We start from the raw sequence: 23,450 nt of genomic DNA on the forward strand, positions 1-23,450 counted from the left end.
GAGGTGAGCCTTGATGCACCTCAGCTACACCAAATCACCCTCAGGCTCTGCTGAGTACCTGCCTGCTCTCCTTCTAGACCTTTCTGCATGCACTCCTCTTCTGCCTGGGACGCTTTCTCCCCCTTTAGCTAGCCAACTTTTTCTCTCCTTGCATCACAGCATTAATAGGCATTTCCTTGAGCTAACGTTTCTTCACTCCCCACAACTGGGTTAGGATCCTCACTGTGTACTCTCATATTGTCCTGCCCTGTTCTGAAACTTAGCACATAATGGTGAGTTGACTTGTTTTCTCCCTTGTTGGACTGTGAGCTGCTGGAAGGAAGCACTGTTTGGTTTGCTGTTGTATTAGGAGTATGCAGGACAGACCCAAAGTAATCAATGTGTAATTAACACAACAAGGGCCAATATTATGGAGCACTCCGGATGTGCCACATTCTCTGCTTGGGGTTTTCCACATGTTTTCTTATCAAAACCTCACAACAACTGTATGAGTAAGTACGATAATTAATTGTACAGGGAGAAAAGTGAGGCTGATCAAAATTATTTGCCCAATGTGATAGCTAGTGGCAAAGCTGGTCCTTGACTGTAGAGCCACCTGCTTTAATGACTCGATTACACATAATGATAAACAAACATGTAAAAGGATGTCAGCAAAGCCATCCAATTGGAGCGCCTTAGAGGGACTGCAGCCTAGTGAGTGACATGTGTGGTTGGCATTGGCTGGCCACAAATGTTGTTCAATGGAGTTGCTTTTTTTCCTAGTTACATTGGACAGGTCTGCGACAGGTGTCAAATTCCCATAACTAGTCATTTGTTTTCTCTAAGGTGTGACATTTACTGTGGCTCCTAGAACTTGGGAGGTTATGCAGTATAGAAGATCGAACTCTGGTTTTTAAATTAGGGGTCCTAAGGTTGGGGTAGCCTCTCTTTCCCTCACAGGCAGTGTTGATGTGGGTAGGTTGAAAGGGGATTGTTCCGAGTCCCACCACTTCATTGCACAGTAGAGACACTGGAGTGGTGTGAGTCTCACAAGGAGTGCGTGTACAGTAGGCATTTCGACTTGATGGATATTGCCTCCTACTAGGATGTTTTCTCTGGAATGTTATTTTTCTGTCATGGAGAATCTAGTGGTATTTAATAAAAAGAGATCATATGCAGGTTGATTTCTGGGAAGTTCTGCAAATGATTAAGATTTCAGATAGTTCTGTCTTCCAACCATATGTTGACAGGGAAGCTTCTCTATCATAGTATTGTAATTGTGGCACCTGACATAAATTACTGGGTTAAATGGCCAAATTATTTAATTCAGAAAAAGAAAAGTATACACTGTAGATTATTTTCTTACTGTTTCTTCACCAAGAGTATTATAGTAAGATCTCATTTTTTCTTTTTTATCTCTTCAGGTGTCTTAGCTAACGTAGAGGAAAATTCTGAATCTAATTTTACGAGTCACTTTGAAGTCACTTGTAGTCACTTTGATGATACGTGTACATATAGTAGCTGGAACTAATAGGTGATAAAATGTCACCAATGAGAAGTTCCTTTTCATTGGGCCTTCCTGCCCTTGTTTGGGGACTGATGAACTCATTCATAAGTTTACTTTTACTTGACATTCAGCACTTGAGTGATTTTGCAGATTACATTTTGGGGATCCCTTAATAACTACCTCCCTACTCTGACCTTTCAAGATAGGGGCTGTGAGCTGCTCTAGTGAGCAGATCCTGTGCCAGCTCCCAAGCCATTGTCAAGCAGTTACTTTTTATGTTTCTCTGTGTACCTGACTTGACTCTAAGCTTGTGGGCCCCAGGAATTATGTCATATTCATAGCTGTGGGTCCCCGCACTTGTGGCACCTAAGTAGGCTTCTGATAAATATTTGTAGGATGTTCAAAGCAGTTAGTATGCATAGCTCCTAGAGCAAAATTTAAAATTTGTATATACACGTTTAAAACAGATTGGGGCCATATTTTCAATATAGTATAGTGGTTAAAAGTGTGGTCTTTGCAAGCAGTCTGGGGTTTTTATCCACTCTGCTGCTTCCTAGCCTATGTGAGGAATACAGAAATCTACTTCATAAGGGTGTTATGAAGATTCGTTCACCCAGTTATATCCTGAGCTTGCTGTGTGCAGGGTTGAGAGCTTTGATTTCACAGAGACAGACTATGACCAAGTAAACCCAGAAAAGAGGAAAATTTCAGATTGTAAGTGTTAGGAGGGAAATAGACACAGTGAGGTGGGAAGGAGAATTCTGGTGAGGGTGATGCGAGAGTAGAAGGGGGTGGGGGATTTGTAGAAGGTGGCAGCTGGGGATGTGACAGTAAACAGAAAGGCCCTGAACAGGGTGTCTGCTGGGCCTGTTCTGGGGTAGGGGTGGGGCTAGTATGGCTTGAGAGAGGATGTTGAAGAGGGTAATATCTATTTTCTTTTTAAATATGGATTTAGAGTTAACTAAATAATTTAATGGTGAAGACAACGAAACACATTAAGAAGGACAGTGTAAGATGGGGGGAGATGAGGCAGGGGCCGGGGCTTGAAGGGTTGGGGTAATAAGCTCACCTACTTTAAGAGCCAGGCCAATACCTTGACTGAGTGAAGACCTCCTTTGGTTTGTGATTTCTAATAGAGACACAGGTGTAGAGAAATATTTCTCTACAGCAGTGCAAACACCATGATAAATGGCAAGTGAGGTGATCCAAACATGATGGTAATGGTAAGTGAGAGACCCAGTGTGGACTGGGGTCAGCTCAGAGCCTTCTGGGCCTGACTGAAGAGGGTGTCTATTCCTCAGTGCTACCCAGGTGTGGCCAGGTGGGGATGTGGGTTCCAGGTGCTAAATCTGCCAAGTTTTACAGAGAACCAGAATCTGAATTTCTGCGGGAAATTCCCAGATTAAAAAATGTTGGCTCATGTTTTCTTTAAAAAAAAAACCCACAACAAATCTTGCAATGGATACACAAAATGCATCTGTGAGCTGCCTCTCTGAAACAGCTGCTGAAAGCCCTTTTATGCTGTGATAAAGGGGATTAAATGAAGTATGGTGCACGTTAGCATGTTAACCATTTTGCCTTAGGCCTAGAGCATATCCAATACTGAGGGGGGAAGAGGTGCTTTCTGTTAATTGCACAGGTTAATGTGTTTAATTGTCTTCACCATTCATTTGTTTACTTAACTCTAAATCCATATTAATAAGTAAATATTATTCTACTTTAGTTTAAGTGATTAATATATGATAGTTGCTATTTTTGCCATTTAATCTGTTTAGTTGTTTTCGCTATCAATTTGGTGAATTCTATTTTCACTGAATGAAAGTAAACATTAGTCTAATTCATGTGATAAAGTAGAGAAGAACAAAGGATGAACATTTTTTGGTGATCCCATTGTTTTTTTTTTTCTTTACTGTCTACCCCTTTGTGCTGTAGTCTTGCTTCCCTCACTTGTGTTTGCACTTTGGCACATTTGGGTCTCCAGTCTGCTGGCCAGGAAGGCTGCATGTATATGGGAAAGAACTGTGGCAAAAATGACACTTTGGACAAGGCGAATGATGATGGGAATGCAGCCTTATGCCGTGATGTCATGTTTAGAGGCTTTTCATCAGTTGTAATGAAATACAAATGTGCTCAAAGCAAGTTATTATCTTTTTTCCCCCCCAAAAAACTTCATTTAGTATGGCCTAAACCATGTAGTGTTACAAGGATTATGTTTGGTGTGTTGTAATCTGTTGGCAGTTGTCTTGGGGAATTTATTTAGCATCAGCATCTCTGGTGTCAAGTTGGGTAAATAACTTGTTCATGCACTTTTTGGTCTTATTGTCTCTAGGTTAAAATTCTTGACCATCACGGAGAAGAACACTGGGAGTAACAAAATATACTTAAATATTTCTAATAGATGAAACACTTATAAAAAATGCATCTAAAAAGATACTCTTCTAACAACAACAACAAAAAACAAATTTGTTTTTTCTCAGGGTTTTTTTTTTTTTTTTTTGCATTGTTTTAAAATGAGATCGTTTAGTTGTATCAACATGACGCTAAAGACTTGAAAATGATCTCTGTTTGAGAACGTCTTATCTGTAAATATGTTCTTAATTGAATCAATATTTCGCTCAATTTTTGTTACAGATCATGGAGGAAACAAATACGCAGATTGCTTGGCCATCAAAGCTGAAGATCGGAGCCAAATCCAAGAAAGGTAAATTGTGAGACATGGAGAAATTGGTTTTGATAACAGAGGCTGTGGGATTACTACAAGATTGCCAGGGAGAAAATGAACCCTTATTTTGATCATGTTTATCCCCAAATATTTGTCAAATAGCAATATTTTTTGGAAGTGTATCATAATCAAAAATAATGTAGAGCCTTTTAGCCAACAACAGAAAACAATGTTTTAAAGTATTTTCTTACAATAGAAATGTTGTTATAGAAGATATCATAGCAAATGATGGTTTCAAGGATGCCTCTTCATTTGATGGCATGGTAACTTTCCACTTGTAATAACATATTTTCAACATATAAACTCCAAATGTTTACACTTTAGTTCTTGTTTATGTACCACACAGATTTTTTTCTAGCTTTAATAAAAGTATCTTTTAAAAATTATTTATTTTCGCAGTTACAGTTGACATTCAATATTATTTTAAGTAAGTTTCAGGTGTACAGCATAGTGGTTAGACATTTATATAACTTATGTCGTGATCCCCTTGATTAATCCAATATCCACCTGGCACTATATATAGTTGTTGCAATATTATGGACTATATTCCCCATGCTATACTTTACAATGCTGTGACTATTTTGTAACCACCGATTTGTATTTCTTAGTCTCTTCACCTTTTTCACCCAGGCCCCCAACTCCCTTCCCATCTTGCAACCATCAGTTTATTCTCTGTATCTATGAGTCCGCTTCTTTTTTGTTTATTCATTTATTTTGTTCTTTAGATTACTACATATATGTGAGGTCTTATGGTATTTGTCTTCCTCAGTCTGACTTATTTCACTTACCATAATACCTTCTGGGTCCATCCATTTTGTTGCAAATAGTAAGATTTAATTATGTTTTATGGCCAAGCAATATTCGGTTGTGTATATGCACCACTTCTTCTTTATCCATTTGTCTGTTGATGAACACTTAGGTTGCTTCCACATCCTGACTATTGTAAATAGCACTGCAGTGAACATGTGGGTGCGTATATCTTTTTAAATTAGTGTTTTGGATTTCTTAGGATAAATACCAAGAAGAGGAATTTCTGGGTCATAAGGTAGTTCTATTTTCAATTCTTTGAGAAGCCTCCAAACCGTTTTCCATAGTGGCTGCACCAATTTGCAGTCCCACCAACAGTGCACAAGGGTTCCCTTTTCTCTGCATCCTCGCTAACACTTGTTTGTTGATTTATTGATGATGGCCATTCTGACAGTGGGAGGTGATATCTCATTGTGTTTTAATTTGCATTTCCCTGGTGATTAGTGACATTGAGCATCTTCTCATATGTCTATTGGTCATATGCATGTCCTCTTTGGAGAAATGTCTATTCAGGTCCTCTGCCTATTTTTAATTGAACTGTTCATTTTTTTGACGTTAAGTTGTATGAGTTATTTATAAATTAAGCCCTTATCAGATGTATCATTGGAAAATATCTTCTCCCATTCAGAATGATGTCGTTTTGTTTTGTTGGTGGTTTCCTCTGCTGTGTAAAAACTTTTTAGTTTGATGTAGTCCCATTTGTTAATTTTTTCTTTTGTTTCCCTTGCTTGAGGAGATATATCAGAAAAAAATAACAGTCTCAACGTAGCTTTTTCTTTATATCCTTTATAACTTATAGGACTTATATTCAGCTAGTTTTCAGATAGTTCTCCAGGTTTATTGTTCTGTAATTTAGTTGTAATTTTAATGTAGTCTTGGGAGGAGGCAAGCACAGTGTTTATTTACCCCACTATCTTGCTCCCCTCTCCTCTGTACCAAACGGATTTAATAGCTGATTTTTTTTTCTCCCTCCAATGTGATACAAACTTTAGATTTTCTTTCTTGGCTGTTTCTTCTCCTCTTTTCCTATCAGACAGTGAAAAACTCACTAGATTTCTCTTTTAGACTGAGCATTTCCCTCATGTGGCCTTTATTCTGCTTTATCTGGAGGACACTACCCAATGCATGGATGGTCAGAAGTGAAAGTCGAGGTACCATTAAATTTCTTTCAAGATTACATACTATTTTCAAATAACCTACTAGTATATATTTTTATGGATAGTTTTTCTTTTTAAAGTAAACCTTAGTCTCAATGAACTTTGTTGTGTATACTTCATTAAAGAATGCATGTAGTCATTAGGAGGTAATGAAGAGTACCATCAAACAATTGAGGAAACAGTAGTTGTGGAAACTGAGCATTATCCATTATGGTCTAGCTTTTTGTTGTTTAGCTTTGCATTTGCTGCTCCTTCTCCCTATCACTTTTATCAGTAACTGATGCTAAATACTGCAAGAATTCTCAATTTCCTGTCTTATTTTAGTCCAGATTGTGTTCTTTTAATCTTGTGATAATGGTGGCAAGAAGTGGGAATCTGATGTGCTAGACAGTCATAAGACGTGGTGAATTTCCAAGTGTAATTCCATAACTTTGTATAAACCTTGCAATTGCCAAGGGCTATAGGATATACTCTCAATTAATCTTCAGTATGTTGAGATATTTTATACTTATTATGCAGAAGAAGAAACTGTCATTAGTGGGTTATCTACTTACTTGGTTGTTTGTGGCCATTTAAAAATCCCTGACCTACTATAGTACTTGAGTAAATTGGAACTTGAACATGAACTGGAACCTCTTTTCCTATCGTTAGGTATTTTTACTTAAAGGATGAAATGAGCTTCATTACTATCCTAATAAAAATGTAATTTGATCAGTGCCCAAAGAAAACCCCCAAGGAAATATGAATATTAAAATAATTCCAGATAATTTTGGGTGGGTTATTCTCTTGCATTACCCAGGCTAGTTTTCTTCCCCCCTACTATATGAGAAACTGAGAATTGATTAATTTTATTCAAAATGTGATGACAAGTTTGGAGATTTTAGATAATATGTTTAGGTTAATGTTTTAGATTAGTTTCCAGTCATTGACACACAACCCACTCAGAATGGCCAACTATATTTCACATTTTGATTGTAAGTTTTGCTTTGAAAAAAAGAGTATTTTAGCAGTACACTTGAGGGCATTTCACATCATTTCCATATGGTTAAAGTTAACCTTTGGAATTGTGCCTAAGAATTGATCTCTCCAGGCTTAAGTCTACAGACATCATTTTATTTTTTATTATTTATGAAGTGCTATGAATGTACACAGTACTGTGTGATGAGCAGAATGTGCCAAAAGAGAGAGATGGAGCTCAAGGAAGAGAGAAAAGTCAAGAGTTTTCCTCAGAGGAATTTACTGTTCAGAATTTACTTGAGTTGCTCTTATTATTTAAACACACAGCTGCTGAGTTAGTTCTTGGCTACCATCCCTAATATGTATATTCCTATATTATTTTTTGAATGATTTAATTCAGAGATGAAGTTTGTCTATAATTTGTATTTGGTAAAAGTAAAATGAAAATGGGGGGAGGAGCTTTAGAAGGTAATTGTTTGCTCTTTCTTCTAATGTGGCTATTCCTTCTGAATTTTGTATAGGAAAGAGTTGTTGGTCTTTATTTTAAGCCTTCTTCATTCCAAACATTATTATTATTATATTCTAAGGACTTGTGCCATGTTTTGCATGATTATTAAATTCCACATCTTGTGGTGATGTGAAGATTTGGAATATACAGATAATCCCCAGACTGTGTTAGAGAGACAACATAGCCATGAATTTGTGTTGTATTTCACTTTCTAGATTTATAATGCTTATTGGGTAAATATTTGAGTCAAGGCAGCATTATTATGGTTACTGTTTCCACTGTCTGCTGCCTTTTTTCACCTTATTGGAATTTAGTCCTATGCTTTTCAATGAACTTCTAATAGTTCTGTCCAAATCTTATTTTTTCAGCCATCAATCCTTTATCAGACCAGTTATTTGAGCGACTGTATGGCTCCTTTGGTTGAAGTTGTGGTAGGATGCTGTCTGGCAGAAAGACAGAAAGCCAACAGCCAATTGCCTTCAGACAATTCAGATCCTTGTTGAGAGATTCTGGTTCCGTAGTTCTGAGGTGGGAGACGGAAGCCATATATTTAACAAGTTCCCCTGGTTTGTTCTTATGGTTAAACTGAGTTTGAGAAACAAAAATCTCATCATATGACATGGAAATATCATGTTTGAGTCAGTAAAGAGACTATGTGTTCAAAAAGCAATGGATGATGACTACTATTGAAAAACAGGCCAAGTGTTTCAACAGTTGCTTCTGAAGGATGTCCATCTTGGTTTTCAAAGAACGGCATTTTTACGGATTCGTTGATTTTAAGCTTCTGCCATCTTTGCAGTCAGTTTACGTGGTTAGTTTAGAGGGATCACAGCCTCATTTTTCTGTGCCTGTGCTGAAATATAATTTTGGATAACAGACCATCTGGTGTTTGTCCCCTCTCTTTACCCCGCTTTCTTCTTCATCATCCTTCTTGTTCTTCTTTTTTTCCTTTTATTCCTCTTCCATTCCCCTTTAACCATATAGAATATAAGGAAAACTGTAATAGAAACATTTTCATTTAGTAAGCAGGGCATTTGGGGGAAGTACATGTTTTTTGATATAAACTCAGGGACTACAGAATTAAAGAAAAAAATTCCTGAGTGTTTGAAATTATTGAAAGATGGAATCCTCATTAGAGCTGGAAAGAACTAAGAATTTAAGGTTCAATATAATGGACATTTAAATAGGCAACTCTAAGATTGACTTAATGTGGGCCGTGATTAAGAAAAGTAAAGCAATGCTTAGTAGTTGTTTTTTTTTTTTCTTCATGACAATAGATTTATTTATTTTTCTTATCTGCATCATTGGCTGTGATTGTGAATATATTGCTGAATTTTAATGCTGAGAGCAATTATTCTTGTTCTCACCTTTTATTTATGTTGCAATGGTTGTAGAATTTTATCAGCATCAATAGAATTTTTCAGCATCTATAGAATTGACTATACATATCATCTTCTTTAACTGTTTGATATAATGAAATACATGGATGGACTCTTCCTCCCTCCCTCCCTCCCTCCCTCCCTCCCTCCCTCCTTTTCTTCTTCCCTCCCTCCCTCCCTTTCTCCCTCCCTTTCTTAATTCATTTCTTTGTATAACATAAATTTATTTTGAGTGGAAGTAAATAAAACTCTAACTTTTGGAGTCAGAATACTAGAACATTCTGCTTTACATAGAAAAGTCTGAGGTTTGTACCTGTGAGACTGGTATTTAATAATTAAGGCGTTTAATATGGTAAACCTTACTAAAATAGAATAACTTCAGGCACTCATTAAGATTTTGAATATGCTATTGTGAATCACAGCCTATTTTAAAATACGTGCAGCTTCATTAAAGTACAAATAGCATTTTGAATGCATTCAACTATTTTGCCAAATAAAGTCCTGCCAGATCTGCCTTAACAAATAGATAAAAGTGATTTGTAATGAGAATTTATTAAGCTGGTATGATTGTGCTGCATGCCCCACCATGCTATATGAGTTCTCTTAAGTAAGGCAAACATTTTTCTTACAGTCTTCCTTTTGTTCTTAATTTTCTCATCAGTATTTTTCTTCTTAGGCTGGCAAAGGTAAATGTAGGTAAAAATTGTTTAAAGTTTTTATGCCAAATTCCAAATAAATGAAGTCAGCATTAACAAAGCTTTATTGCCTTTTGTTCTGGAAAGGAGTTGTCCTGCAGAGTTTAACTAAGTGATAGAAACTGTTCTCTGCAAGTGTTTCTCCTTTGACAATGGAGGATGCCCCAGGACTAGCTGGAATGAAAGGTGTTGACTGGATTGCTGGATGTGTCCTAGTTTGGAGGCAATTTGGCACCAAGTTTGGCCAAATTTATTCTTCCTCCTAGAATAAACAAGAGAATCATCAAAATCCCATGAGGTTTTAATAATTTTGGTTGCATTCCATCCAAATAAATATCTAATAGAAAATCTTAGCATGAGAAAAATTGTAGACTGTTGACTTGATTTGTTTCCAGGGGAAAGTATTTTGTTGAGGGTATTTACACTTTTGTTGGGTGTTCACGTTGGACTATTTAAGGCCTTTAACATGGTATTGCTTAAAAGGCAGATGGCAGAGAAGAAGCATGGCATGGTATGCTGGACCACAATTTCTCCATGGTGGGTTGTATCTTAGTGTATGAAAAATTAATTTAGTGGACCCCAACCAGCATGTGAAAATATACAATTCGATTAGAAAAGAAAACATCAGGGTTACTGTAAGAGTATTGTTTTGTGATACTTTCAGTCATATGTGTCACTGTTTATGTGTATGTATACAAACACACATACACACATATGTATCACTAGGTTATGATGTAGAATGTGTGACAAAGAGAGGTCAGAGAACACTGTTGTAGGTGGTCAGTTCCCCTGAGGGTAAAGAGCATATGCGTTTTGTTCCTCACTGTAGCCCTAGCACTCTAACCAGTACATTATTGGCGCTAAATAAATATTTGTGGATTGTTCCTCAACTCAACTCAATCATGATTATAGTGGATCCATTACTACAGATGGGGCTATATATCACTAAAGAGTGTTATGTAGGAAAAATACTTAGAATCACAGCCTTCGCACTGGGATGGCAGTCACTGCTATGAAAAATAGCAACTAATGATGTCTTTCCAGTAGACCTCTTAAGTGAACTAACGTGGGACACGATTTGTGGATGAGGCTCATGTGGCTAATGCTCCTTTAGTGGTTTCCATAGTCTTCGTGAGGGAAGTGGAAAGAAACTTAAGGAAAATTACCTGTTCATTGTTATTCATGGGACACCCGAATAAGTGAAACTCTGGTGCCATCATTAGTAGACTTGTAAGTGAGACTTACCAAGATGCAGCTTCCTGATTGTCTTCCAAACCAAGTTGTTTTGGTTGTAGTTACTTTAATTAGTATTTGGTTACATAGTTGACATAGCCATAGTAATATTGGGCACTACCATTTGTTGAGACCTGCTGGAGCCAAGCACTAAATACTTTACTAAATACTTTACATATGTAATCTTATCTGATGATCGGTGCAACCCTATGAGGTAGGTGATGATATTTTCCTTTTGCAGGTGAACAAACTAAGGCACATGAAGGTAGAATAATTCACCTATAGATTTATAGTTAGTAAGTAGCAGACCCCAAACGAACTCAGATTCATTTTCGGAGCCTCAAATCTTAATCACTGTACTTTTCTCGCCTGGGGTGAGAAAATACCTTTCTTGATGTCTTTCCTTAATCCATATCATTCTCTGATGTGGTATTACTTCAGTGATCATTGCCAGGTATAGCTGACTACAATCAATAATAATAATCAGTTTCATAATGCCTCAGTCCTTGGGAATTACAGAGACTTAAAGGTGGGCTAACTTTAGCATATCCTTACTCTTAAGTTGGATTTAACATTTAAAAATATGAAACCACTTGTAGCTGTGCCCATTTAAAAAAAATGCCTGCTTCTGAATTTTAACTTGATATATCATGTTTTTATATGCAGTTTCCTTAGGAACAGACATTTTTATTTGTCATTAAGCTAAACAACTTCTAAAATGGTTTTGAAGGGAAAATAAGCTCAGAACATGTTATAAATTGCTTGGAGGTGGTTTTTTTTCCCCCCCTCACTTTTTTGCTTTCAGTCTTTGAAAGTAGTTTGTTTGACCTACCCAGAAACCATTGTATTTCATCTGGGTAGAAAAATTTTGTACTTAACTTTTTTATATATATTATTAATGTGACTGATCATCAATTAGTGAGTGCTGATGGGGAGCTAAGAGTAGGAATTCAACCAAAGAGCTGGATAAGTTATTTGCAGTGTACTAATAGTCACTGGTTAGAGAAAGCATGGTCTAACTGCGACCTCTCATGAGGATGGAGACCTGGGTTATGTCTAGTTCTTGAAACTCCCAGTATACTTCAACAATAAAAGCTTATAAAAATTAATGTATGTTTTAATGTATAATCTGTCACTATATTCCTTTTTACATGAAGCCTCATTTGTAGATATTGTTAAATATGCAAGTTTGAGATCCTTTCGATGCTCTCACACAGGCATATCTTACCCTCCGTCCCCACCCACACGCCATTTTACAGGTGAGATGATTCATGCAATGTGACACATTATCAGGATTAAAGACTTGAGCTTCGATTCATTTCTTGATATCCAACTGGTTCCCCATACTTCCCTCTGAAGGATTGGTTCACTTGCTCATCTCATAACTGCCACAAGCTAGCCTCTCTTTCCAATCATTTCTGTCTCTCCTGTACTAGAGCCAGAGAGGATGATGGCCTTAGCTTTTCAATTGTCCTATCAAACCTGAAATAAGCAAATATATCTGGTGGTTTATGAAAAGATATTTTTCATCAACTTAGCAAGGAAACAAATTTGGAGTGGAATCGAGAGGTGAGAAAGTAAATGAAAAAGATGAAAGCATCAAGAGAATAAGAAAATAGGTCAGAGACTGGGAGAAAAATATTTGCACAAGGCATATCTGGAAGAGGACTATCACCCAAAACATACAAATAACTCGTAAAATTTAACAATAAGGAAATGGACAACCCAATTAAAAAATCGGTAAAAAATCCGAGCATACACCTCACCAAAGAAGATAGACAGATGGCAGATAAGCATATGAAAATATGCTCAATATCATATGTCATTAAGGAATTGCAAATTAAAGTGACATTCTACTACACAGCTAGTAGAATGGCTGAATTTCAAAATACTGACATCACCACATGCTGGTGAGGATGTGGAGCAACAGGAACTCTCATTCATTGATGATAGAAATGCAAAATGGTACATCTGCTTTGGAAGACAGTTTGGCAGTTTCTTATAAAACTAGACGTATTCTTACCATATGATCCAGCAATGACCCTCATTGGTATTTCCCCAAATGACTTGAGAACTATGTCCACACAAAATGCTTCACACAGATATTTATAGTAGCTTTATTCAGTAGCCAAACTTGGAAGTCACCAATATGTCCTTCAGTAGGTGAATGAATGAATAAACTGTGGTTCATCCAGACAATGGAATATTATTCAGCATTAAAAAGATGAGCTATCAAGCCATGAAAAGACATGGAGGAACTTTGAATGCATATTACTAAGTGAAAGAAGCCAATCATATGTATTGTATTATTCCAGCTATATGACATTTTGGGAAGGCAAAACTGTGGAGACAGTAGAAAGATTAGTGATTAGTGGTTACTAGGGGTTTAGTGGGGAGGGAAGCATAAATAGGCAGAGCACAGAGAATATTTAGGACAATGAAAATATTCTGTTTAATTTAAAATGGTAGATACATGTCATTATACATTTGTCAAAACCCACAGAATAGGTTTCGATGTTGATATGATGTTGATGGCGAGGGAGGTAGTACCTGTGTGTGGGAGGGGCAGATAGGAATTCTGTACTTTCCACTCAATTTTGCTGTGACCTTGACTGATCTAGAAAATGAAGTCTATATTAAAAATAGTCATAGATACTGGCTACAACACTTTAATCAGCATTTTAAAGTGTACTATATGCAAAGATGTTATATAATCAATAATAATTCTTTAACATATGAGTTTAAAAGCAGCATGAAATCTCTTAAGAACCAAATGAAAAGTTTTGTGAAATGGAGGGAGGGAGGGAGAAAGGAAAGAAGGAAGATAGATAGATAGATAGATAGATAGATAGATAGATAGATAGATAGATAGATAGATAGAGTTGAATTAAGCAGTAAATCACACTCTTGTTCCCCAGGAGGTGAGTGGAGCCCCATCCTCATCTTTCTTAGCTCACCGGCCCCTGTGACTGCTGTCTCTCTTCTTGGAAGAGCTCCTTCCCCCTCAGTCTTCTTATCTCCTGAGCAGATGCTTTTAAGTCCCTTGCCTTTAGTGAAGAAAGTGCCACCCCAGGATCCCTTGTGTCTGCAGTTGCTTTTTCCTCTGTTAAACCCAATGAGGAGGGAAGAAAATACTTTATATTTGCCCGCCTTATAATAGGCATTGGGCTAGGTGTGTTACCTGTTATCTCTTTTAATCCTCACAATAACCCAGATGAATGACTATTATAATCCCCATTATACACATTAATAACTGATGTGGAGAGATGATATAACTTGTTCAAGGTCATAGAGTTTGAAGAGATGGAGTTAGGATATAATCCTTGATTTCAAACATCAGGGTATTTCTCCCCACTCCATAAACATGCACATAGCATGTTGGTGAGTGGTCACCAAAGGAATGAAGATTCACTAACATTTACTTTAAGAAAACTCAAGAATATGTTTCCTAATTATCTTCTAGAAGAAAGGCAATCCTAACCACTTACCCATGTACTAGAAGCTTGCTGGATGTCTATTTTTTTAAATTTCAACCTATATTTATTTTTATTGTTCTTTGTACTTTTTGCAGTATCTTTCTTTTTTTTTCCTTTTTTTTTTCTCTTGTGTGTGACTCATTAGTGGTTTTACTAGGATTTATATACTTTTATCTACAGCAGTGGTTTTCAACTGGGGATGATTTTATCCCCCAGGGAACATTTGGCAGTATCTGGAGATAATTTTGTTTGTCACATCTGGGAGGTGGTCCTACTGTTCACTGAGTGGGTAGAGACCAGGGATGATACCAAACATCCTACAATGCACAGGATAGCCCTCACGACAAGAATTATCTGGCATGAAATGTCAATAGTGTGAGGTTGAGAAACGCTGAGCTGGAGCAGCAGGTATGACTTCAGGAGACCACAGTCTGCATAGCACTGGGTTCCTACTAGAACATTTAATGAAGCTCGGTGTATCGTATACTGGCTTGCTTTTGCAGCTTGAGAATGATAGTTTTTCTGTGTTTGGACTCCTGAAGGAAGAGTGTACATATGTGACAAAATAGGTGAATTAACCGACTATCAGTAAAAGAGAGAAAAGGTGGGAGGGTGGGCTACACATCTTAAAAGCCATTTTGCAGTCAATTTTGAATTACCTAGTTTGTCAACTTCAACTGCTTGTTAATTTTTCATGAGTGTTTCAACCAGTGTTTAAAATTGTGCCTGTAGCTTTGCCTGTAGTTTCAGTGCTGGGGGACTGACCAGCTACCCTTCCGGTTTCCGCTGCCTTTGTCTTCCATTCCCATTTTCTGGAATGTGTAGTTGTGATTAACTGTGATAGTTTCTAAGGTTTATGACCATATTTGAACACAACAATGGTGTTGCATTGGCCTGGAGATGGGCACCAAATTTTGATGGTTTCCCAAACCATGTGTGGCCTTTCCCTGGTTTTCCTCTGTCCAGTCATGGCATTGCTGGACAGAATTCAGTGACGTCTGTCAGGCCCAGCAGTAGCTAAATAATTCTCCTGAAGCCTTTTTTTGCAGTTGCAAACCTTATTGAGCTACCGTGTGACTTTTCTCATTAGCTAAGGGAAATAACTTAAATCATAGCGGCATCCTCATTTCTTCAAATACCATTTTATGCCATTAAAGCATGGTTCATGGCTTATTATAATGTCTTTATATAAACCTTGGTACTAACAGACATTTTAATAAAAAGATATTAGAATTCAGGAATGAGGAATTACATTCTCTTTACATCTTGTGGCCAGCAATTACTATTAAAGCAAAATAAGTCCTGCCTGAAATAAAAATAAAATGAGAACACAGTAGAGTTTTTGGCTGTTTGGTCTATGCAAATACTTATGTGTTAATTACTTTATGAAAATAACACACACACACATTACTGCAATTGGATTTTTCCTCTTAAGAAGCGAGAGGACATCTTCCATATAAGCACATAAATAATAATATGATTATTTTTGTAGTGCTGTGAAATACCATTGTGTGTATGTGGGATGTGGATATATCATACTTTGACAAATCTGTTTTGATGGACATTGGGTTGTCTTCTATTTTTTTCTACCATGAATGTCAAATTTATTTGTCTACTTGTAAAGACTTTCCTGATGTGTAAATCCTTACAAGTAGAATTTTTAGGTTACAGGTAATTTTTAGGTTATAGGTAACTTTAGTGTTTTTTAGGATTGCCACTTTGTCCTCTCAAACAACTATTGAGCTCCTAGCTGGCAGGGACTGGCTTCTGGAAAGGGAATGGCTCTTCCCACATCTTTACCAACTCTGTGCTTTCCCTTCCTTGGCCAGTAAAAATCGTGAACATCATGTTGTCTCATGCCCTGCCTTAATGAATAGAAAACTGAGCGTTTTTCATCTATCTGTGGAACACTTGTTTGTATTACTTTGTGAATTGTCTGTTTTTCCATTTTGTTTGTTTATTCATATCCTTCCTGTATTCTAGTGAGTGTTCATCTTTTTTCTAACAAAATAAAGACATTTAAATTGTTTTTTTCTTACTCAGAAGTTTAAGATTAGTTACGCTTTTCTCTAATTGTGTTATCCAAATGGCTCATTTCTCACCATCAATGTTTATTCACAAGTAATACATAGACCATTCCATTTCAAACTAGAAAGAAATGAATTGACCTTAAATAGTAAAAATGTATTAATTTTTGAAGAACTGTAGAAAAGTATGCATTAACTTTAAGAGTATTGTATTTCCAAAGTAAACTGTTTAAAGATTAGATCTTTAATACGAATAGCATGGAAATTTTATGCACATACGTAGTGTGTGTATGTATGTGTATGTTTGTGTGGCAAGGCATGAGAAATACCTGTGGTACTATATATAAGAGTCATCAAATTTTTAAGTTTTTTTTTTGTGTAACGGAAATAAGACCCAGTAAGATGTTTGGCTTTGTTTCCACATGTTGGGTTTTGGTTTTGTATTTTAGTGGAAAACGTTTCTGAAATTTTTTCCAGTCCCGTATATTCAAGGGTAGGACACTTAAATTCTTTATTTTGGATTGACTTGCATTCCATTTCTAAACTGTCTCCATTTCTAGGGTGGGATCCATAAATAAGAGTATTTAGTCTTTGGTATAATTTACTTCCTCTTTAACTCTCAGTTTACTTAACAGAACAAAAACCGCTTTTTGCATTGCTCTTTTTCAGAAGTGCCCCTTGCTTTTCTTTGTCTGTGTGGTCTGCTGTGTGGTCTACCCTTTCTCAAATTTGACACAGCAATGCAGAGTCCTAATTTATTTCCCTAAGCTCAGAGGTATGTGTGAATTCAGGAAAGGAAGGGAGAAGAAAGGGAAGAGGACTTTCAGCCACCAAAGATACACATATTTGAAATCAAACAATATTCCTATTTCCTTTGCTTTCACCAACAAATGGTATAGTCTAATCTAATCCTCTTGGGTTAGATTTTTTTTCTCCTTAGGTCAACGCCTAATAGAGTTGATGTCATAAGTTATGTAACACTCTTTCCACACCTGCAAAATGTAATTATCTAGATAGTCTAGGTTTGAAAAATCATTAAAATGTCATTGCAATTTTTTTTGGTTTGTTTGTTTGGAGTAAAGTTTGTTTTAGACTTATCGTCTGTTCTCCGACCCATTATGCCATTTCACACCTTTACATAAGCTGTGTTTGTGGCTGTAGGGCATCTTCCACCCTTCTTTTTCCAAATGTTCAACTCCTAGTCATCCTTCCACATCCATCTCAGATGACATGTCTTCCTGGAAAGCTTCACCTGCTCTGCAGAAAGAGTTTACTACTCTGTTCCCTGCACTAACTCAGTACCTTATACACACTTCCATTTTGGCACTTCTCACACTGTGTTGTATTTGCCTTTTCTTCTGGACTGTGAGCTCATGGACCCGTGTCAAAGACCAACATGTTTTATTCCCTTCTGTGAGGATGGTGCCTGCCAGGAAGGTGGAGCTATAAATTATGAGTTGAAGTTTACATTTTCATTTAGGTTTAGAATAAATTTGAAATTAATTCAACAATGATTTAAGTCGTTCTGGTATCTTCTGAGTAACTTTGAAGAAAGTGAAAAATGGCCCTGGCAGCTACCCTGCAGTGTTCCTAATTGAACATAAATACTTCTCACATAATATAAATAAGCGGACAAGGCTACTCCTTGAGTATGTCTGAAGCGAGACTGAGACACGGACACTGCAGCCATGAAAGTAATGAAATATCCCTCTCGTGACTGGCATGAGTGACCTGCTGCTTTATCAATGTTGACTCCAACTCTGCATTAATCCTCTGCCTTTTAGATTAAATTTGCCAGGAGAGTCAATGATTGTCTTCCACTTTCTGACAGCTTTCAATCCAAATCTGGTCTCTGCTTTCTTAGACCTTCCTTGGAATCACCCAGAACAAATCCAAATTGTATAATATGCTTCCCTTAATTTCCTCTTAAGATGCCCCAGGTCCTTTGATGTATGCTTTCTCTTGCTGTAGCAAGCGAAAGCAAGCTTGTTTTAGTATTTACTACACATATGCTCCTGGTGGTTTTTGGCTGGTGAGCACTATAGTGAGTGTTGGAGGCACTTAAGAAAAAAAGCGTTCGTTTTAGTCTCTGCCCTTTGGATACTTACAGTTTGGCCAGGGTTTCCTGCCCCACTCTCTTTAAACAAATTTTTAAAAATGGTGTTGTTTGCTGTCAGGACTAGAATAGTTCAGAGGATGAGGAGAAACGTGCAAGCCACAGCCAAGGAAAATACTCATTAGGGATTGCTGGTTCCTACTGTGGCTCTCAAAAAGGTGGGTAGGAGTGGGGCATTCTGTATGAGAAAGGCTCAAAGCCGAGAAGGACCACTGTGTGCTGGAGGAAGAGAGGAGACTGGTGAAAGGGAGAGAGTTGAAAGAGCTGGTGGCCAATAAGGTTACCCAGGTAGGACAGATCAGTGAAGACCATGACCTCATGAGAACCTCATCCATCCTGTAGACAGTGGAAAGCCTGGGGTACGGGGAGACCGGAGGAGATAATCGGTAGTGGTTGTGTGAAGATGGATGTCAAAGGAATTGGGTAGTTGGTTGCTATAGTAGGTGCTATTCATAAGCGCTTGGCCTACCTGTGAGTTTACCTGTGGTGGACATTTCCCATGCACGCTGCGAGCTCACAACCTCAGGTGCCGGGTCACTGAGCTTCTCTCCTGGGGCACTTTGTCCAGCACCGGAGGAGCCAACTCCTCGGGTACAGAGCAGCCTAGAAGTAAGTGCTGGTGATGGTGCCCGTGACTGAACTCTCCCGGGGGGGCGCCTTCAACCACTGAAGGACTGGAGTCAGAAAACTAATGTCCAGTTTCCCTTCTGTCTGTGGGGCAAGTCTAAGGCACATTATTCATGTCTCCTTAGAATACCCCAGGGGCACTGAACCCCTGCAGGGACGGCTCCATACCACTCCCTTAATTGGCTTTCCTCTTTCCTCAATCATATTTTCCTTCCTCCCTGACTGTGCTCCTGAATAAACTACCCCAAGTCGCACACACTAACCCCTGTCCTTGTCTCAGCATCTTTTCTGGAGGGGAACCCCAACTAAGATGGGTATACTGGATGATTGGGAGAATCATTCCGCCGTGGAAAAATGAATTTGGCATTCGGTCCTTGTCATTAATTAATGACTCTGTTATTTAGTGAAAAAATGACTGCAGTCATCTCAAGTGTACTTTACATATTAGTAAAGAAATATGGCAAAAGGATTTAGAGTTCGTGGCTCATTTTGAGAAAAAAGAAATGCTCCAAACCATCTGCAAAAGTATTACAATGATCCCAAGTGGAACATAGGCACTTGAAGCAGTTTCCAGGCACATTAGATTGTTGTCAACAAAAAGAAAAATATACACTATGGGGGTGAAGAAAAAAGAGAGAAAGGTTCTGGAAACCCATGATTTTAGCAGCTCAGGAAAAAGAATGTCAGTGGGTGAGCAGGGCAGGAGCCCTGAGCTCCCCCATCTGACTGTCATCCAGGTGGTGTAGGAACCCCAGGCTGCTGGCAGCTGTGATGTGATGCTTGCCAGGTTAGGGAGCATTGACGATCAATCATAGGGGAAAGGACGCAGCCATAGCATCATTTCTGTCTACTTGTACTCTACTGAAAGTCATAGTGAACGACTTGAGCCAAGTTAAGAAAAATATTTCCGTTACTAACAATATAGTTGTTAAGTGTGCTCCGTGGGGATTCTGAAATATTTACTTGACAATAATAAGCATTAGAATTTCATCCTTTTCCTATTTTTCCTCATCATCACATTAGCATCCAAATATTTTAAAAGTCAGCACTTGATAGAGTTTTATAGACAAATGGCAAGAAAATTGCTTATTACTAAAGGAAGCAGTGAATCCACCCAGTTTCCATGAACAATCATACCTGCGTTCGTCCCCATTTGGAACTGATGCTTGACTGAATAGATGCCTAGAGAGGGGTGTTCCTGTCTATTACGTTCTCTGAGGAAATGAAACCCTGGCTTTCCTTGGTCCTGTGTTCTGCATTGAACCTTATTCTAGAAGGGAAGGGATAGTGTTTATTGTTTTTCCCCCACCTCCCAAATCTACTAGTGGGAGATTCTTAATTCTATTGAAATGAGTTTAAAACATGCATTGTTTGTTCACCATTTAATAAATTTTGGGGAGTTCATATGTATTATCAATCTGTTATCTTCTTATCAATTATATGAATTAAGGAATAAAATAATAAAACTTGAATTCTTTTTAGGAACATGTATTCTTTTAATCAGAAAATATTCACCTCCCTTATTGGAAACGTCATATACAGGAAAGTAAAACTAATTAATGACCGTATTATTGACCTTTGAGAGAGCAACATAAGCTAGAGTACAATGATCATGAAAGAGGCAGCAACTAGTATATAAGGGGGCCCATCTGTAAAAGAAAATGGTGCTAGATGGAGTGGTTACTTGACACAGGGTTGAGGTGAAATTAGTTTATTTTTTCACTTACTGTTTCATTTTTTTCTTCTATAAGAAGCAAAGTCACTTGAGTGAATATCTAGACTGAGAAACTATGGAGAAGAGATCAACACTAGAGACTATAGGAGAGTAGAATTCAGGATGAAGTTACCCCTTGCAGGGCTAGATTTAAGATAACAGGTGTTGGGACTGGGGTTAATTCACCTTGGGCTGTTCACCTCACTTTGTGAGTCACTCCACTGACGTTCTGCTCATTTTAGTGCAATTACCTGTTTTCAATTTCTGATTTCTATAGTCCTCATTAGACTCTGTTGGTATGGTTGTGAATTTAATGTCTGAGGTCTTTGATTCTGCCTGGCATAAGCTCCATAGAATTCTTGGCTTGTAGTACGTCCTCAGTAAATGTTTATTAAACTGGTTTGAACACATTTTCCTGAGTTTGGTGAGAAGGAAAGAAGAGTAAAGATTATGATAGATTTAAGATAAAGGGTAGAAAATTGAGTGTAAATTTCCTCTATCTTTCTTAGTCTATTTTGAGATGAAGTAAGCTCCTGGGACCACTGGGGGATGGTTTGGAGACTTGAAGAAACTGGGGAAGGTTCAGAACAGTTGCTTATGGAAAGTGCAATAGAGATGAATAAAAAAACTTGCCAAACCAAATTAGTATCCAGCTGAGGCGACACAGGATGAATTTGTAGTCAAATTTCTTAGGACAGTTATATGCCTTTTTCCAGTTCTTTGGTCACTCAGAAGTGGAGAACATAGGGGGTTACCTATGGTGGAAGGTGATGAGATGAGTATGGCAGAAAGCCAGAGGAGTGGGGATTTATAGGGTGTGAGCTGAGAGGGGGTGAAATGGTCGACCTTGGGGTGTGATGGCACAGGGAAAATTGAAGCCAGCAGGGAAGCCGGAGAAGACAGGGAACCTGGAGTCATAATAACTTAGGGAACTTGTTGAGGGTATTCAGAAGCTGCATTGGTAGGAGGTTGTAGCCACAGAAGGTTATGACAAGTTAGGGCAAGTCTTGGAAGTGGCATTGTCTCGATTGTGATGAGGTCCCGTGTATGGCTGGGTTACTGGTATATAATTAGTTTCATAATTTAGTAATTCTCAGCACCTTTAGGATTATTTAGCAAAATTAAATTAGATTCTTTAAAAAAGCAAAAAGAATCTTATTAATTAATTAGTTAAAATCAAGTAAGATGTAAACACTTAGTGTCAATATGATTCTAGTTTACTAAATTTTATGTGATTTTTAAAACTGAGTAGCCAAGCTAATACTCCTTTAGCAGTTGACTTTCATGTATGGAAGAATGACTTATGTAACATCCGATTGGTGCTTTTGCTAGCCAGTTTTAAAATGTTACATGTGCAAACACCTCATAACTTATGCATGTTTTCCAGTGAGAATTACATCATAGGTCGAAAGAAAATAAATGCATCCATGGTTCTTAGATGTTACATAATCTAAGAACTTCATAACTTCCTAGTTACATAATCTGAAGTCATTATATAATCTCATAGCTCCTTACAAGGGGCAAAAGTTACATTTCTTATAGAAATTCAATAGAATCATTGGCTAAAGAACGTGTGTGTGTGTGTGTGTGTGTGTGTGTGTGTGTGTTTAATTTTGCAAATACACAAATATTTAAGTACTAGTTAGAATTGATCTGACCATCTCTCTGGCTGCTCCCTCTACCATCCCAGTGAACATCTAGGTCACCTTTCAGTTCTATATCATCAAAAGCTGTGACTAGTGTTAGCGTAGAGCTACACACAGGATTCTCTGGAGTGACAGGGCATGTTCTCTGCCCTCCCAGCCATACCTTCTACTCTTTGCCTTTGATTCTGCATGTGTGGCCATTTATGCTCAGCCCTACTTGCCTTTCCAGCATCCCCTGAATTGGTTGCTGTCGAAGCAAGGTCTGTTGGTGACTTCCAGGATGTGAAGGCTTTGGCTTACAGACTCGCCATCTGTGGAACACATCTGCCAAAGCCATGGCTGCCCCTCTCCCAATGAGGCAGACAGCACACCTTCAGGTCTCTGATTCTTCCTGTATCTCATCATGGGGTCGGGTCTTACTTTCTGAGAAGGAAGTTCAGGAGATCAAGGCCAATAAATCTCTGAGGGTCTTGTTGCCTGTCCTGGCTGTCTATCTAAATGGAGGTGTAAGCTGAAGCACCTTACCTCCTTTTGAAATACAAATACAATTTGCTTAGATCACTCCCCATTTACAGTGAAAATCCAGGATCCTCTGTAGCAGTTTGGTGGGAGTGGGTTTTGGGAGACTTTCACCTGGTCCTTTCTACCTTATTTAAAATATGGCTTAATTTACTGTCATGTGCCTGTTACTAGGCATTAATGGTGAGGACCACAGCTTTTCCTTTTGGGTTTTCCTCTCGTAAACATCAACTGTACAAGATGTGCACTGAGGCAGAATTAAATGTGTGAGGCAGCAAGAGATTGTTCCTGGCCTGGTCTTTCTGTCTGAGACATTCTGCTTCCTGGCAGCCCTCACCCGACTGCAATACCCTACTCCAGGCTCCACCCAAATTAATTCAG

General features: G+C 38.0%; 1 protein-coding gene across 4 annotated transcripts in view; it reads left to right on the plus strand.

Moving 5' to 3' along the window:
- BICC1 (BicC family RNA binding protein 1) overlaps positions 1 to 23,450 on the plus strand; it is a 249,693-nt gene that overhangs the window by 132,589 nt on the left and 93,654 nt on the right. For all 4 annotated transcript variants that reach the window (XM_019731836.3, XM_019731837.3, XM_019731835.3 and 1 more), the window contains exon 3: positions 4,118 to 4,187. In XM_019731836.3, coding sequence (XP_019587395.3) covers positions 4,118 to 4,187 — 70 coding nt within the window. The remainder of the gene's footprint in view (positions 1 to 4,117; positions 4,188 to 23,450) is intronic.

The sequence above is a fragment of the Rhinolophus sinicus genome, chromosome 15 (assembly GCF_057876585.1).
Source record: "Rhinolophus sinicus isolate RSI-liver-muscle chromosome 15, RSI-T2T, whole genome shotgun sequence".
Classification (NCBI taxonomy): Eukaryota; Metazoa; Chordata; class Mammalia; order Chiroptera; family Rhinolophidae; genus Rhinolophus; species Rhinolophus sinicus.